The 18071-nt window shown below is 28.5% G+C and overlaps 1 protein-coding gene across 1 annotated transcript in view; it reads left to right on the top strand.

Moving 5' to 3' along the window:
• LOC129959265 (uncharacterized) overlaps window positions 1-18071 on the top strand; it is a 49971-nt gene that overhangs the window by 12346 nt on the left and 19554 nt on the right. The window contains exons 4-6 of the mRNA XM_056072088.1: window positions 4798-4823; window positions 6730-6767; window positions 7613-7692. Of these exons, the coding sequence (XP_055928063.1) occupies window positions 4798-4823; window positions 6730-6767; window positions 7613-7692 (144 nt within the window). The remainder of the gene's footprint in view (window positions 1-4797; window positions 4824-6729; window positions 6768-7612; window positions 7693-18071) is intronic.

Here is an 18071-nt window from a genome sequence, read left to right as displayed (position 1 = left end):
AAAACAGGAATTTTACAGCTAAAACCGATAAGCAAATTCTCAACATTGATTTTCTATCAGATTTCATATCAGATTTTCTTCCTCCAAACACAACGAGTGTTAATTTTCTATGAGCTTCTGATTCTAGTCCTAAGGATTCTACTGTTGATTTTAAAACTAAAACATAGGAATATTCGGATCTAGTATCGATCAAAGTTAGTAGATGAAGTTTCTTCCCTTCATGTTGAATAGCAACCACTAAAGTTTGAAGCAAAACCCTTCCTGAAGTACATGTTGATGAAAGAGTGCTACTTTCGTAATATTCTTGTTTCCACTCGACAGCGACTTTCGATTTCTTTTTAAATTCTGGACAACAAACAATGTTATACTTTCTACCACAAAATATGCATTGGACTTTGCTTTTACAATTTTTAGCTAGTTACAATTTTGTTTTCAAACTCGCAAACCAACAATTTTTATCTCTCATAATTTTCAATTTCAGGAAATAAGAGAAATTTCAGAATAAATTAACATGGACTAATTTAAGATAAAAAAATTGGAAATTAATAAAGATTTAAATTAAATTTAGAGATACCGTTACAATTTTCACTCCACGCAAGCTGCAAGCTGTTGATGTTTGTCGGGGCCCTTCGAAACACAGCCCTATCTTGTGCCCAAGGAAGAATTTAACATTTAAATGCATATTAAAAATGATACCTAAGTTTCCTTTATCTTTACATAATATAAAAATTTATTTCAACAAGGAGACTAGAGATATAAATAGACAGCTATGAGTTTTACTTTAAAAATATTATATAAACTTAGATGACCAACAATAATAACAAAAATATTAATAAAATATGTAACGTAACGTTGCCTGCAGAAGTTCAGCTGATAGTTTTTACTCGATGAGAATTGTCTCTAGGTATGTTTGTATGCGAAATCGTTTAATTATAGGAAATTTGATTCGCGAAAAGTATCAATTTAGGAATGGAATAGTGGGCTAGAGAATTGAACATATACAATAATAAAATATCAACATAATTATGATTTTATATAGAATACTTGGACATGAAAATAATGAACATGAGAATGAAAATACTCTTGTAATAAGCATTAATACTTCAATAAATGGTATAAAAATGCTTTTACGTAAGTATGAAAAGAAAAGCATTTGTCTCACTTAGTAACTAACTAGCATTTTTAATGGGTGATATTCAAAGGCCTAAAATAAGAACATCAAGAAAGGGAATGTAATTCTTCTCTTTCACTTTCCGTTTAGAAATATTTATTTCTATCAGAATAACCGGTTAAAAAAAACCCCAGAAAGAGATAGATATTAATCGGGAGGTTGACCGTATATTAACGCCTCAATAAGACTACTATGCTTTAATACTTGTTGTGATGGCACTTATCACATCGTCATCATAAAGAAAAAGAGCGTCCTTTCTAGGAATTAAATTGCCACCTTACTATATGAAATTTATTTAGCTAAATTATAATAAATAAATCCACCGAAAGTATCGACAGAAAGATGTTCATGATTGTAGGGGACACAACTTTATAAAATGTCAAATCTTTTTTTGCCTTTTCTTTTGTTTAATTGGCAAGCATCAGAATGCTTGAAAAAAAGAGCAACATCTTGGGAGAATATAATTTTAGACAGTATTCAGATTTTCCATTTTTTGAGTGCCTAAATGCCCAAATTACTCATGAGCATTTTGTGAAACTTTCCTCTTAAGAGAAAAAAGTATAATTATTTTAAACAGTTTTTGTTTTCTAGCTACAAATACATCATCAATATTTTTAAATTTAAAGTTATTCAAATTTTGTAAATTTTGATAATGTTTTATTTCTTCCAACTCCAATAAATGCACATAATGCTGGAGATATTGAGTGGTAGGATGCCTTAATAAATACCAACTTCAAAATTAGCTGTTCCCTTTAAGTATTTAATTTCATAATCAAACGTATTTAGTTTGAAACACCAAAAAAATAACTTTCCCCTGAAATATTTAACATTTTAAAGCTAAACAAGGGCAGCTTGATCAGTATGAATTATAAATTTTTCCCCATGTAAATAGTATTAAAATTTATAAAGAGCATTTACTATTGCTAAACATAACAACTCAGTTACGTAATAATTTTTATAAGGGTGTAAAATTCTTGAATGATAAGATAACAGGATTTAATTTACCAGAACTATCAGGCTGTTTTAGAACAGCTCCAATGGCTACTTGAGATGCATCACAGAAAATTAAAAATTAGGTTTATATAACTGTAGCACCGATTTAGTTATTAATTTATTTTTCAATAATTCAAAAACTTTTAAAGTATTCTTCAGTCTATTACATGGTCGATCTTTTTTTAAGAAGATTATTTAAGGGCTCTCAAAATCAAAAAAAAAAAAAAAAAAAAAAAAAAAATTAGCACAAGAAAATAATAAACTTATTTTACGCATCGACAGAACAAAAAACAAACAAAAAAAAACACCTTGAAATTGTTTTACTTTTTTTGGAGGTTGTAATTTTTTTATAGTCTTCCAATATCATGTTTATCAAGGGAAATGAATCTTTATTTGACTTCATATTAAAAAGAAATTAATTTTGCCTTCAGCAAATACACATTTACAAAATTTGAATTTAATGTTTTTTTCCCACATTCGAAAAAATCTGTTTTAAATTATCATAGTGTATTTGTAATGAATTAGAGAAAAACTACTATGGCATCAAAATAGTGACATGCAAAATTTAAAAATTTATATTTATTCGGAATTTTACGAATAGTACTATTAAATATCGCAGGTGCATTTTTAAAGCCAAATGGAATACTTGAAATTTGAATAAACCTACAGTAGTTACAAAGGCCAATTTTTGTTTATTTTATCCATGGAATTGTATGCGCCAATAACCAGATACTAGATCCAAACTTGAAAAAAAATTTAGCAGTACTTATTTCGTCTAATAAAGAATCTGTTCAAGGTAGAGGCTCTGCATCAGATTTAGAAAGAGAATTCATTTTACGATAATCAAGACAAAGACGATTTTTTTCTATTTTCATCTCTTTTACGTGCTAAAGTTACAGGAGATTACTTGTAGATTCTTTTATGAAACCTACCGTCAACAGTTGTTTTATCTGCTTATCTGTCTCAATTTTATCAGTAACAAAGGTTCTTTAAGTCCTGCGTGAAACTGGTAAATCAGGTGTTAAAAATATTCTAGGGAACTCTATTCTTATTCTGCAAAGATTATATTTATTTTTTGCAAAAACATGAGAATATTCTGATAAATAGATACTAATAACACAGAATTAGACAGTTTGTTTACAATCAGATATGAAAAAAAATTTCCTTTGAGGTATTCGCTACCTTACCTCATTATCATCAGTGTTGTTAGTATTTTCAATAAAATGCAAAGACACTGAATTATTATTAGTACTCAAGTTTGTAATAATTTTTTCATTTTGCAATATTTTATTATTATCACAATTTATAACTAATTTACATAAACTACAATCTGATGTCTCTACGATAATACATTGTAAAGGGTTTTCAAATATGTGTTACTTGACATTTTCATTTTTTTTTTATCAGTTAAATGAATATCACAGATTTGGGTTAACTGGAACGTTCCCGGAGCTTGTTTGATGCGAATTGGGTTTACATTTTCTGTCGGTAAATTAAGTTATTATTTTTTTTTTCATATTATTTGCAGATAGAGAGAGTGCATCCTATGTCAGTATCAATACTTACATTATGAAGTAAAGTATGATGGTTAGACACATTGCTCAAATTAGCTAGATGCAACAGATTAGAACAATGATTAGACTTGATAAAGACTAATAATTGTTCCCTTACTAGGCCAGTAAAAGTATTTTATTTCCATTTTGGGATTTTTTGAAGAGCTAAGAAAGAAATCTATGTATGGAGAAGCCGACTTAGCTGTTATGCGAAGATTAGTCTCAAATTTGGGTTATCGAAAACGACACACTTGGCCCAATGATAGAAATTAGAAATGCCTTGTCGAGTACAAATTCTACAGGAAGACGGTTGTTGGAAATATAAATTATGATGTTGGTGAAATCCTTGGTAACCCGAATCGTTTGAAGTGGCCTTGTTAAATTTTGATAGTTTCGCTAAAATAATATCGAGCTCGAGGTACAAAGGCAGATTGAAATCTATCAAAATTTTGCTAGGTATAAAGAATGTTATTTGTCTTGCTCTGATTAATGTTTCATTATTCCTGACAATCTTCCAATTCAGAAGGTTCTTCCATTTTTAAAACTTTAGCTGTAATTGTAAACCATTTTAAAGGAGTAGAATAGGATTTAATGATTACTAATTATTTTAATTGGATTGGAAGACTATCAGTGAGACCTTCCGGAATCAGTTCTGAATTAAGACGCAGCTATTGAGTCAAGTTTATGTTGGGAATTAAATCGGCAAAATTTTCTATATCCGATTAAATAAATCCGATTAAGTACAGAGTGGAAATCATCAAAATTATTAATACTTAAACAACACTTTATATAATGAGCTAATGCTGATTCTTTTAGAAATATGGAAGGAAATAAATTACAAGATCTCATTCTTTACAAACATAAAAAATGATTCATTGATAAGCATAATTTCGGTTGTTATTAAGGAATTCTATACTTAAAATGATGAAACATTGTTGCATAATATTTATTATTTTCATGAGATTTTATAAAATTCGACACAAAATTTGGAAATTCCGAGTTAATTTCTTATATTTTGGTATTTGTTTAATTCATATTTTAAGTTTTTTGAAAAATGTTTTTTTTTTTTATTATTTTTAGGAGGTCCGAAATCAAGAAAAATAAAGGTAAGCTAAAAGCATGTGCGCTTCTGAAATTTTTCTTTTGTCTTTTAAATGATTTTTTTGAAATTATAAGCTAATAAAATTAAAACTTTTACCTAATTGAATTAAAATTAAAATTACGAAATTTATTGTGACAAAGTGGTCACGAGCACCTCTACATCATAATTTTGAATAGCAATTATAATTTGTAAGTTTTAGGGAAAGATTAAAATTAATTTTACTAGTTTAGACGAGCGCATAAAGTTCTAACGTCATGAAAATTGGTATAATTATTTAATAAATTATTATGATATAATTATTTGAATAGAATCATAATATTTTGATTATTTATGGGGGAATAGAGAACTTTATTGCATTCAAGTTGCACGTGCCTTTCTACGGGGTCTGATTTAATTAACTATTTTTATTAATTATTTTTGAAAAAATCCAGAAAATTTCACGCGTGTAGCTAGCTCATCGTAGCTATCTGAGACCGAAACAGACATCATTTTGAAAATCTTTTATCCACCAGATTTTCAACAGAGTAGAGATTCTCAGTCTTTTTATAGACGGAAAATTAATATAAATACTATGAATAGCAGCCCGAAGTCTTTTTCTGGAGCTGGGAAGAGCAAAATCATATGCTAACAGTTGAAGTAACTCGGTAATTTTTCGAATAACTTAATTGAAGTTCTTTTAATAAATTCCGGAAATTTTTCCTACTAACGTATAAGGGCGCATTAATAATCTTCATCAGATGTTTATTTTTTTAAAATTTGAAACTTCTTAATGTTTGGGGCTGAAGTTGCCCCCCAGAAATTTGAGAGTCATTTGAATACATCAACACTGGATTTAAAATTGCTTTGTAAAGCAGATGCTTGAGCCTAACTAACTTATAGCCTCGATAACTTACTCCATGGAGCAATTAAGCTGTTGAATTTAACACGCATTACCGTAGCTTTGGTGAGGGCCGCTTTAATATGACTATTAAAGGCTAATTTTAAGTCTAAAACTAACCCTAGGCAATTATACTCTTCTACCCAGGGGAAAATTAGGATTGGGTTTAAGTCGGGCCTTTTCCATTTTTCTTAGAGAAAAGGAGGCACGTGCATTTATTAGAGCTGACTTTTATTTTCCAGCCGAAGATCCGGCACTGCAAAAGAGTCATGTATTGTTGTAGTTGTTTTGTGATTATTTGTGGACTCCTTTGCTTTGTTAGAATAGTGGTATCGTCTGCAAAAATTGTTTAGTGACTATTCCTAATTCTTGGTAAGTCGTTAACATAAATGTTAAAAGACATTGGAGAGAGCAAACTTCCTTGTGCAGGACCGCTCAGGATTGGTCAGGAAGTTGAAATTACGTTGTTTACTCGTACCCTGAAATTGCGAAAAGTTAGGCACGAGCGTAAAATTTTAACAAATTCTCACTTCCTCTGAAAAAAGAAAAAGGGGTGAAATCAACTTGATAATGTATATGATTAAAAAAAATGACATTAACAGATAGCGTATAAAATGAACCGATAAATGAATACTTTCTTTCAAAACAGAAAATTAATAGTTTTTTTTTAATATTATGATTTTTGACGATTAATGTAATATTCGAGATATACTTGATGCCAAAATGCTTCCATTGCATCATTTAAGAGCTGCTAATGTAAAACTCATTTCTTTCTCTAAAGTAATCATATAAATGCATTTCTGACATTTTTTCATAAAGACCACTAGTTTCTTTTGTGGTTCGGCTTCAGAATAATAATCCATCGTATCGATTTTATATTATAAAGTCTGAATTTTGAGAAATCTTAATAAAAAGACGAAGAATTTAGATGAAAACGTTAATAAAGTAAAAGTTTTCATATTTATACATTATTAATTTAGCTGACTTATTTTGTGATTTTCGTCAAATACTAATGTTAATTTTATTTGTACAGGAAGAAAACCTCGATGAAGTACAGAAAGTAACTTCAAGGTATTTGGTTATATATTTTATGATAACATTTTACTCAAATGGTTAGATTTGTGTAATTTAACGGTATTTTCTGTTTACTTATTTATTGCCTGTCTGATTATGTTATATTCTGTACTGACGTTTGAAATACTTGAATAACGAAATTTTACATTATTTAATGTAATTTTTCTCTTATCAAATCGGAGAAAATAATTTCTTTTTTACATTCTAGTGTTCAGATATCGTTAATTTTTCTAGTTAAACTTCTAATACTAGAAATAATAATAAGTTTATATACGCTCAGAAGTCATTAGATGAAAATTAAAATGAATTTATCAAATTTTAACGATTTAAAGAATACTCAGCATCAACATTTTAATGAAGCATAATATTTCTTTTTCAATAGTTGTAAAGTCACATATTTTTTTCAAAATTTTATTTTTCCTAAGTTTAATTATGTCCTCCAAGGATAACATCAGGAACAGTAGAAAAATTGTAGTAATCTGTTATTAAATGCAAAAAAGGCAGGAGAGAAGTATTTTCTGAAATAAATAAAGCATAGACAGATTTAAAGTAGATAGAAAATGCACTCGAATTTAAAGGACTTTTTAAAAAATGACATTTTTATAAATTTGAACTTTTTTTTAAATATAAAGGTTTTATTTTAAAGAAAATCTTATTTTTAAAAATTTTCAAATTTATGAAATATAATTAATTGTTCATTTTTTGGCAAATTCAACTCAAATTTAATTTCAGTTGCTTAAGTCCGTCTCACTTTCTTAGAACAGCACATTTTTTAATTTAAACTTAAAGATAAAACTAATATTTAAAAAGATCAAATAATAGCATCATACAAATTTTTATAGTGAACGGAATGTCACTTCACTTCCGGAAGGGAATAATCCAGGGCCTTCTCAACAAGGAATTTCAAGTGAACGTGACGATAGTAAGTAGACATTTTTTCGCTTATTTCTTTTTCTATTTTCCTTCATATAGCCTCAGTAATTTTCCTTAATATAGCTTCAGTTCTATATATTAATCAATGTAACACAAATATCTTTAGGCTACTTTTAATTAAATTTTTTCAGCGACATTTTTAAAAGAATGGCTAGAGCATCGCATAAGATAAAATGTTATACATGCAAATGGCATTAAAGCTTTAATTTTTGTAGAGTTAATGAGACCAGGATTTCTTTTTTATTAGTCAATACCAAGAATTTAAAAGCTATAAAATAACTAATCACAAATTCTAGAATCATATTTTACTGCAGAAATCTGAAAATGTATTACCATGAGTAATTTAGAACTAATTCTATTGAAGAGTAACTCTTAATGAATTTCTTTACTCCAAGGAACACTTAATAAATTAGAGAATATTCGAATGTCCATAACATTCCCATTTAACATTATAATTCTTCTTGAATTTTCAGTAATAAAATATTCATTTTTCTTTATCCTCGCAATCATCATTCTTGTGCATCTTCAGGGTACTGTAATTTGTCTTGCTATGGTGTGCAGCAAATATTTCTATATAATTAAATTTTGCTTATTTTAATAATTTTGGATAATTTAATAATTAGTTAAGATAATCCACACTTGGTAAGCGATTGAAGAAAAAAAAATTATGAAGTGTAAAGATAAAACTGTTGTATGAAATTTTTTCGTGTTTGCTTTAAAGAAAAATTTCATTGTGCGATATTTTCAATTAATTATTTTCCATCAATTATTTTTCATTTTGTTATTTACTTTTAAATTAAATACCATCGAAAAAATTTTCTTCAGTGGATAAACGCTTAAAACATCGTTTCTAATATTTGTAGTATCTTTTTCTGTTATAACTTTATGATAGAACCAGCAGAAGTGGTCTCCCCAAAACTTTCTCGCGCACTCTCTAATGAAGGTGTTATCCCAGAAAACACCTTGCATAGCATCGTCGTACAATAGTTACGTAATATCTTTGACATGAATTTATCATGTTTACTGAATCTATTTTGTCATCTTAGACGAGTTATTTCGCGACTAATCCCTGGTATGCGGATAACCGTATATGAAAATCGAATTTGTGTTCCAGATGCGTTTTTCCCAACCAATTGAAACCAAAATGTGACACAAAATTACACTTGTAGTCTTGAAATCACATATCAAGTTTGATATATTGAAGCGTTTTTGGGTATCGTTTTTAAATATTTCTAAAAGGACAGACCGGTAGACGGTCACCCCTTTTGGATTTGGCTCACAATTTAATAAATATCTAGACTATAGATTTTAATTTTATGTTTCAAATCTGATGTTATTTAACGAAAATGTGTTTTTCGAACTCATGGAGGTCTAAAATGTTTAGATTCGTCAGAATCTCGAGTTCGAATTTTTTGACGATTACTATACATACATTCTACGTATACGAGAAAGAAAAAACGGTTGCAATGTTAATGAACATGTATTACAGAAGAAAATAGGGACTGAGAGAAAAAGGAGGCAATTAAGAAATTTTCTCCCTTTAAAAAGGTGGATATAATGTTTTTTCTAGATTTTCTTCCTGGTGACAGAAAAATCTAAACAGGAAAAATGCGTTTGAATATTGACGGATTTAAATATCATGCGTACGGTTAAATAATACTAATTAAATTTATATTGTGAAAAAGTTGTGGATCAAATTTATGTTACGCAGCCCCTATACATAAAACGCCGTTGCAGATGGCAAACACTGAAGTGTTAACACTTAGAAAGACGAAAAATGTATCCTTAAAAATCAATACAATAAATCAAAAGCTATTATTCAAATTGAAATTGGTTTAGTTTAGTTTTAATATTTAAAACTAAAATAAGGGATTCAAGTCTTTGATAAATTATTCTTGATTTACATTAGAATAAATTTATTAAAAAGTGTAACTTACAAATTTAGGTTACTATGTAAAATACCTTATATTTAAAAGCTGAAATTTCGCGTCGCTATCATTTGTAGGATGTTAGAAAATATTATGATGACATAGTCTATCTAAAAATATAAATAGCATATGTTTACACAAAATATTTTGAACGAGTTAACAGTTTTTAAAATAGTGATTAGCACCTTATGTAATTAATCCTATCGTCATTGTTGTTAAAAGGCATTTATTAATACATCAACCAATAAAACTGAAAGAAGAAATTAACGTGCTATAAAAATGGCAAACCTGTTCAGATATTTTAGCTGACAGTTTGAAATGATTGGAAGTTACTCGGAAACGCTCAAATAACACGTCATCCAATAAAACTGAAGGAAGCGATTAACGTGCTATATAAAAATGACAAACTTATTCAGATATTTCAACTTATAATTTCAGATGATTGGAAACATTTAAACACGTTTTATGTTCACAACACCTACATTTTAGTATTTTTGACCCCCTCCCCTTTATTATATTTTGTATTAAAAGCAAGCGTGCTGAAAACATAATTTGGTCTTACATCAAGCGATAAAATTCTGAATTATCAAAAGTTACATGGAAAAATTGTAGATAAAAATGTTCAGTGGAGGATGATCGATGAAAAGGATATAACATGAAATCTTTGATTTAACAAAAGATAAATTCTCAGAAAATTTATGAAACGTTGATATAAGGGCATGAATAAAATGAATACTTCTTTAGTAATAAATCGATCATTTCATAGAGGGAAGTGGAGATTGTAAGAGCGATGCAAGCTTAGAGTGACAGTCGACCTTATGCGGTGAATAAAACATCGAACGTCTGCAGTCTTTAGTAATTTACGAACGCGAATTCCCTCCACGGCTAATAATTGACGAATTGAATAAAGGAAAAATCCCCGCACCTTCCTTCATCTAACAGGTTCCTGATCTAATTGCTTCAACATTTTAAACATTTTAGTATCTTTAATTAAACTGCATATAAATTATTTTAAGGATATATATATATATTTTCTTTTTGCGCAATTTATACACTTTTAATTCTCTTAATTAAAGTATATATATATATATATATATATATATATATATATATATATATATATATATATATATATATATATATATATATATATATATATATATATATATATATATATATATCACCTTTACAGTTCCAGGAAGCTCAAAAGAACCAAACTTAAAGATACAAAAAACCACTGAGAAACCAATAAGTAAGAGGAAAAGATCGGTAAGTCAAATGCATGTACATTACTGGATTTTTTTTCTTTGGCATGAATTTTTAAAAGATTGTTGATTAATACTTGTCTTTAATTGATTGCAATAAAACTAGAATCACAAATTTACGTTGTAACGTCGGCGAACAGATTTTTTCTTTTTTTGGCAAGGAAAATAAGAATTACTTTATACACAAGTAATAAATAATATCTTAATTTAATAACCCGGACCATAACTAAAGGTTATCTAACCTTGTTGCCGTCTATTATCATCTAGATGAAATTATTTCATAAGTGTAATTTTTGGGGAGTAAAAGAAATGTCAAACTAATTCTAGTAAAGATCTAAAATGTTTGAGGCTTTTGAACACTTTATTTTATAAAATATGCCGAATCGACGTCATCACGGGAGCGGAAAATCGGAGAACATTTAATTAATTTATTTTTTGAATTCAGATTTACAGTGCACGGGAGACGTTGTGCATGGTCATCGGAGATAGATTCAATGATCCTTCAAGACTTAATTGCACTAATTAGTGAAAGTAGAAAGTCTGGTGAAAGGAAATTTTAACTAGTTGTCTTCAATAAGTTGTAGCTTGAGACCGCGATAACCATACAGGCACACGAATACGTGATGGTAATAGAGAGCAGACATTCTCAAAATTCGTCACGAATGCGAAAACTTAATGAAAATTTACATGGCATGAATAGTAATTTTTTCTACATCGAACTCGGTCTAATTTTCTTCCGGTCGAAATGGATCAAAAGGAAATTAGGTGCATTGGAAATTCACGCAGATAATTAATTAGGTGCTCTCAGAGGTGCATGGGTTGCTTCGCTGTTTACTGAGAGGTTATGGCACCCAATTTATCGAAGGTAGCGATCATGAAAGACTGGGCATGAAGAATAAACCGAAAATGGAATGGTGTGAATTGCCATCACTTGAAAAGATCCATAATTCTTTTAAAACAGTGATACTATCAAATATAAGCAGTGCGGAAAATTAAATGTAATAAATGCAACAGTATTAACATTCCTTCTTTACTGTGGTAAAATTTAGTAATGTATTAAATCACAAGAGCCGAAATTAAATGCCTCCAGAACTACTTGCCTTATTGGGACTTTAAAAATGTAGTGGTCAAATAAAATTTCGAATAATGAACTGTATGAATTTCGATAATGAACTTTTTATGAAGCACAAAATCAGTTCCATAACTGAATATATAAACTTTACTTTCTTCTAAGTGCTGATGAATACTGTTTGAGGTATTTGAACTCTCAGATACATTTTAGTAGCTCTTATCAAAGGAGCAATTTGTGATGCAAGACACAATAGTTTCAACTTGTTACCCGAATATTTTCGAGTATTAACATTTTTTGACAATTTATATAACATATTTAATTTGTGTTTCACGCAAAAATATGATTAATTATTAATTCATTTTTTTAAGGTTAAACCGAAAAAATCTCCAGAAAGAAAGAAATTGCCGCGCCGACTAACTGATATGTACAAGAGGTAACTGATATTGTTAAAATATTTTAATATTTTGGTATATTTTATTTATTGCTGACATATATTATATTGATGTTGCATATATTATATTAATAATTCGATGATGTGTTACTCAACATGAAATGAAACATGCATGCATATTCAAATTTTGGAATGCATAACACCTTTTTCCTCCAACGAAAATAAGAAATGCGTTATCTTCTTTACAGTTGCCACATATCGGATAATATTTTTCTGATTTTTGATGTTTTATTCTGTTTCATACAACTATAATCATTAATTGTTGCTTGTCTCTCTTAATATAATGTTAGATAAGGTTTATTATCAAAAAATTCAAACCTTAAAAACCGATTACTTTTAGCATATTTCTTTTCAAATTAAAAATTTCGCAACAAGCATGGCACAGAATCCATGGCTGTTACTAAATGAAAAACCCACTTTATGCTTATCTGTATAAATAGTAAAATTATGGGCTCCAAATTGTAGGATTCTCATCTACAGAAGGTGTTTACACATATTTAGATCTGTTTTTGGGTCATATTATTAATGTTTAAATTGGAAGAACATTTTTTAAAATGTTCAATTTGATAGTCATTTTTTATTCTGACACTTTGAATGTCATTGCAATATAGAAGTGGAATTTCTGAGTTAAATATCGCACTTAAAACTTTTTCTTGACAATACAAGAAGCGAATTTTAACATTTTTCTCCATTCTGCTTGTTTCTAATTTTGCATTGTTAGAAACCTGTGCCATAATCATAAATCCCTTGCTGAAATTTTTTTTTTCGTTAATGGAGCCAGGTTGATACATTCTGTTTCTTCATTTACAATTCTATAAAAAGATGTTTTTTTGCTGCAGCCGTTTAGTTATTTAGTTCCATTTATCTCCGGTAAAATAGTTTTCATACAGGGTTTTACTAATTTTTTTGCGTTGAGCAGTATACCTCAGCAAAAGGCGATAAAAGTTAATTTTTGTGCTTTTTTTTAAAATTGTAAATCATGACTTATTATTTTATTTATGGTTTCTTCAGATGTACTTAAAGATTTTGTAAACGGTATCTGCGATGGCGGAGTTTAACTGGTTACCATCGATTTTGTTTAATAAATATTTGAAGCAGTACTACTTTTTTCAAACTTTCGTTTGGAGCCTTCTTTTCATGTAGAAGTAGTGACTGACGATTCTTCCATTTTTTTTAAATTAATAATATTACGTATTTTACTCACAATGATTTTAATACTAAGCATTTCACAGCATTTAATAATCATAGAATATGAATATTTCTCGTCGGAAAACTTAATAACCTATCCTTGAATTCAGAACATATTTATATTCGCATTTTCAAAGAAAAATAAATCTAAAAGTAGGAGACGATATTTCTCGTTTCAAATAATAATTTATAGTCAGAAATCTGTACTACCTAATATTCGCTTTTTAAAAATTTTCTTGTCCCATCGTTTAAAAAATGTGTAAATACCCACTATATTTTCTCTGATGAGGTGAACTATATCTACTTTCTCTTACTGACTCTATTTATTTTCATTCTCTGAGTAAGGCATAACGAGAATTTCAAAAGGCGTGAATCCCGCTACGCATACAATTCTGAGAAACACAAAGGTGGGAGAATTTAAGAATGTTAATGTAATCTCCATGTTTCATAATGCTCGTAGTAGAGCGAATAAGCACTTCTTTTCATCAGCGCATCAATCCTGGATTATCAAATAAGAAAAGTTGTCAACTTTCTCCGGGCTTCGTATAATTGGGGTAGGGGTCCCTGAAAATTTCGATATTTCCTGAGTATATTAGTTATATGTTTTCATTCAAATTACAAAGGCCATGCATTCGAAATGTTTTAACTTCAACTCAAGTAACGATTGAAATGCTAAAACATTATTTTAAAGTTTCTAAAGAATTATATTTTGCAAGTTTTATGTTGTGCTGTTTGGAAACATAAGAAACATTGCTTTATATTTTTAAATTGTTTGATTCCATTATTTAAAATAATTTAGATAGTGCTCAAAATTAGAATTTTACTATTTTCTTAAAAAGTTATTTTTATTTGAAATTTGAAATTTTGTATATGAGAAGTACTGAAACCAATTCTCTCAAAAGGGCCGTGTAATTAAATATTTCTTCAATTTATTACAAGTTTCTACATATAACTTTTTACAAAGATAATTTAGATTAATAAAAAATATTTAGGTTGGAAGTTCGAGATTGGAATAGGGTCCCTGTGATCTGTATTGTCTAAGGACAAGTAGAAGTTTTAATCTCTCCCCAAGCGCATGTTTCTTCATGGAGTCTCTTTTCTGACGAATTATATTTTTCAATATCTAGCGAATTCTATATATATATATATATATATATATATATATATATATATATATATATATATATATATATATATATATATATATATATATATATATATATATATATATATATATATATATATATATATATATATAATCTTGTTATTGCAAAATATTAATATGAAATGCGCAATTTTGTTGAAATTGACATCTTTTTTTTTTTAAATTACTCCATTATTCTGTATTACAATTTGGACAATTAAAGCATTTCCTTTTGGAATGATTTTTTCTGCCTGGTTGTTGTTAGATTTTGGTTGCTGCACCGCGTCATACGTAATTCTGAAGATAAAAACTACTTCAACGGATTCTGTGCAAAGTTTTTTTCATTTGGATAGATCACAAAAGCAAACTATTTTTTCTATAAAAATTGATCAGTTAAACATAGTTATTTGACCTATTATCAGAGCCTGACTAAGGCAGGGGCATACGGGGCAGTTGCCCTAAGCCTCCACATCAGAAGGGTGCCCCCAAATCGAATACAAAGTTTATTTTACGTTTCCTTCTTTCATGTACTTTTTTTTTCACAAAATATCAGTACAGTAAAAAATCTGTCAGTTTTATGTTAGCTTCTTCATTAATCCATAATATGAACATACACAAAAAATCCATATTTCATAGATTATTCTATACTTATGGATTTATTACGAAAATCTATACTTCGTAAATTTAGAGGGATCGACCCAAATCAGTTTTTGGCCGTGGCCCCTATTAGGCTAAGTAGAACCCTGACTATCATAAATCATGTGAAAATACATAACTTTAAAGGAAAAATCAGTTTTTGTGAAAACGTATTTCATTATTTCTCCAAGAAAGTTGGGCAATTAGAGCACTTCTTTTGCTGTTGTTGTTGCTACACCGTGCAATATGTAATTCTGAGCTGAGAATGACAACCTACATTAACGAATACTATACAAAATCGGAATTTTTTTAGAGGATACTAAATTTTTTGTATCGAAATTTATTATTGAATTCTACTTATTTTCATTATCATGAATCATGTGAGAAACAGTATTGCCGGTAGAGAAATCGGTCCAAATTTCTCGACTAAATGCAAATGTTTGCTTATCCACTCTACGTGTAGGTTCAGTTGAAAAGATGAAATATACCGAGTGTTTAAACAATGCTGAATTTTTCAAACTTGGATTCATAAACTTGGATTCATCACAGTACGTGTCAGAATTACACATGCTTAAATCTTTGTTATGGCGCTGAAAATGAGCTCAACAACTTTGTTTCACTATAGATTTTTAAAACGGAGCAATATGTTTACAGTATCGGATTTGGAAAATTAGAATCTTTATGCGAAGGGGAATAAAGTTCTTCCATGTGAATGGTTTTAAAATATAAAGCAACTTTTTCTCTTTTATTTACCAGATTACCGATTCCAATTCGTCTAGTCGAGGTAGAACAAGAGGATTCACCTGGTAAGTGTTTTTGTCCTCTTTCTATACGTAATTCATTCTTATATATATATATATATGAAATGAAATTTAATATATTTTTTTAATTATTTAAACATAAATTTAAAACTTATTTTTGATCTTCTTCATAGGACAACCGCCAAGAAAACGATTCGTGAAACAATTTATAAATTTTCCAGGTTTGTTGATATTTTTTAAAACAATTCAGATGATTCGAAATTATTACTAAAGTTAAAATTTTATTGGAATTAATTTTTCTGATTTAAAATTTAGTGACTGCTCATATTAAAAATATTATATCACTGCTGATGAGAAAATATAAAATTTTGAAATCTCTTAATAACAATAAATTATCTATTCAAAATGTAAATGATGGCATCCATCGCGTTATATGCAGTGTCTGAAAATGGACAATAATTATTTGTATGTTTATTGTTTGCAAATATATTTATTTTCCGATGAATTATATAGAATTTCTATCAAGGATTTATCTAACCTAAATAAATATATATATTTTTTTAAATTTAGCAACATATTTACTTAAAGTTACTTAAATGATTAGCAATATCCACAGGAGATTGCTGGAGAAATGATACTTGAAACAATAATCCTCGTTTGGCTTCTTGCTACGTCTGTGTTATGCAGACATGTGACATGCTAGGTCATTAATCATCTAGTCGAGAAAGAAGTTAAACGAAATATTAAATAATACTTTCCAGAATTAAAGTTTAAAATTCGGAATTCGAAGTGTATTGAGTCCCATTAGAATTACCTCCGAGGCAAATTTCATATATTTAAACTTGGAAAAAATTCCCCTGGACACCGTTTCAACGCTTTCGAATTGACTATTATAAACGAAGTTTTTTCGTTTCTTGTGATATACATGATGGTGCTTATCTTTCGCTTATTAGTTTGTGTACCTGGCACTTCTACGATTTAAAAATTAGTATTAAAATTATAGGATTATAAAAAAATCAGTATTTTCTTTTTGTCAATATCTTTTTAAAAGCATTTTTTAAAGATATATATATATATATTTTTTTTACAATTACGAAGGTCAGATTTCTTTTCAACCTCTGATAAACCATGAAAAAGTATAGAACAAGATGAAAGGAATTGCAAAATTTTGTATACAGTCACATTTATTATTCGACTAATCGCAATACAAACATTTACCATATCGATGGGTCAGGTTTATCATGCCTTCTTCAAATACAACTAGATTTCAAATTTTCAGACTTACAAGAAAAAACTATGATTAATTAATTAATAAGCACTAAGTCAGTTACAATCAATGCATTCATTGCATAAATTATAAAACATTTTTGCATTTATTTATTGTTTATATTAAATTATATAATGTATGAAATATTGTTTTGGAGATTATGTGTTAATTTTTTGTATCTCATTATTTGTTCAATCGGCATTTTAATGAGTCTGAAAAAATAATTCTTTTATCATTTATAGAAATTCCTGAAAGAAGCGTTTCCGAACAGGTAAGCTGCACGCTTCTACGTTTTCTGAAATTTTCCTTTTTTTTCTTTTAAATGATTTTATAAATAATTAGCCAATAACATTTAAGTTTTGTAGTTGATTGAATTATAAATTAAATTACGAAATATTTTTCTGGTGATCATGCACAGCTTTTTTTTTTAATTATTAACTTTTGAGCTCATGAAAACGGCCCAAAATTATTGATGAACAGATAGAATTGTAGAGAGGTGTCATATTCGGAATTAAAATATTCTTTATTTTCCAAAAATTCTAAACGGGAAAAATATAGCTGAATGCTTTCTTCAAGGATTTAAAGGGATTAAGGCTCTCTGACAGTGAAACTTTTATTCCAGATCCGGATTAGATTGCGCAGACAGTTAATCAAAA

This window comes from Argiope bruennichi, chromosome X1 (genome assembly GCF_947563725.1).
Source record: "Argiope bruennichi chromosome X1, qqArgBrue1.1, whole genome shotgun sequence".
Classification (NCBI taxonomy): Eukaryota; Metazoa; Arthropoda; class Arachnida; order Araneae; family Araneidae; genus Argiope; species Argiope bruennichi.
The sequence above is the reverse complement of the archived record's forward strand: the minus strand, read 5'-3'. Positions and strand labels throughout refer to the sequence as shown.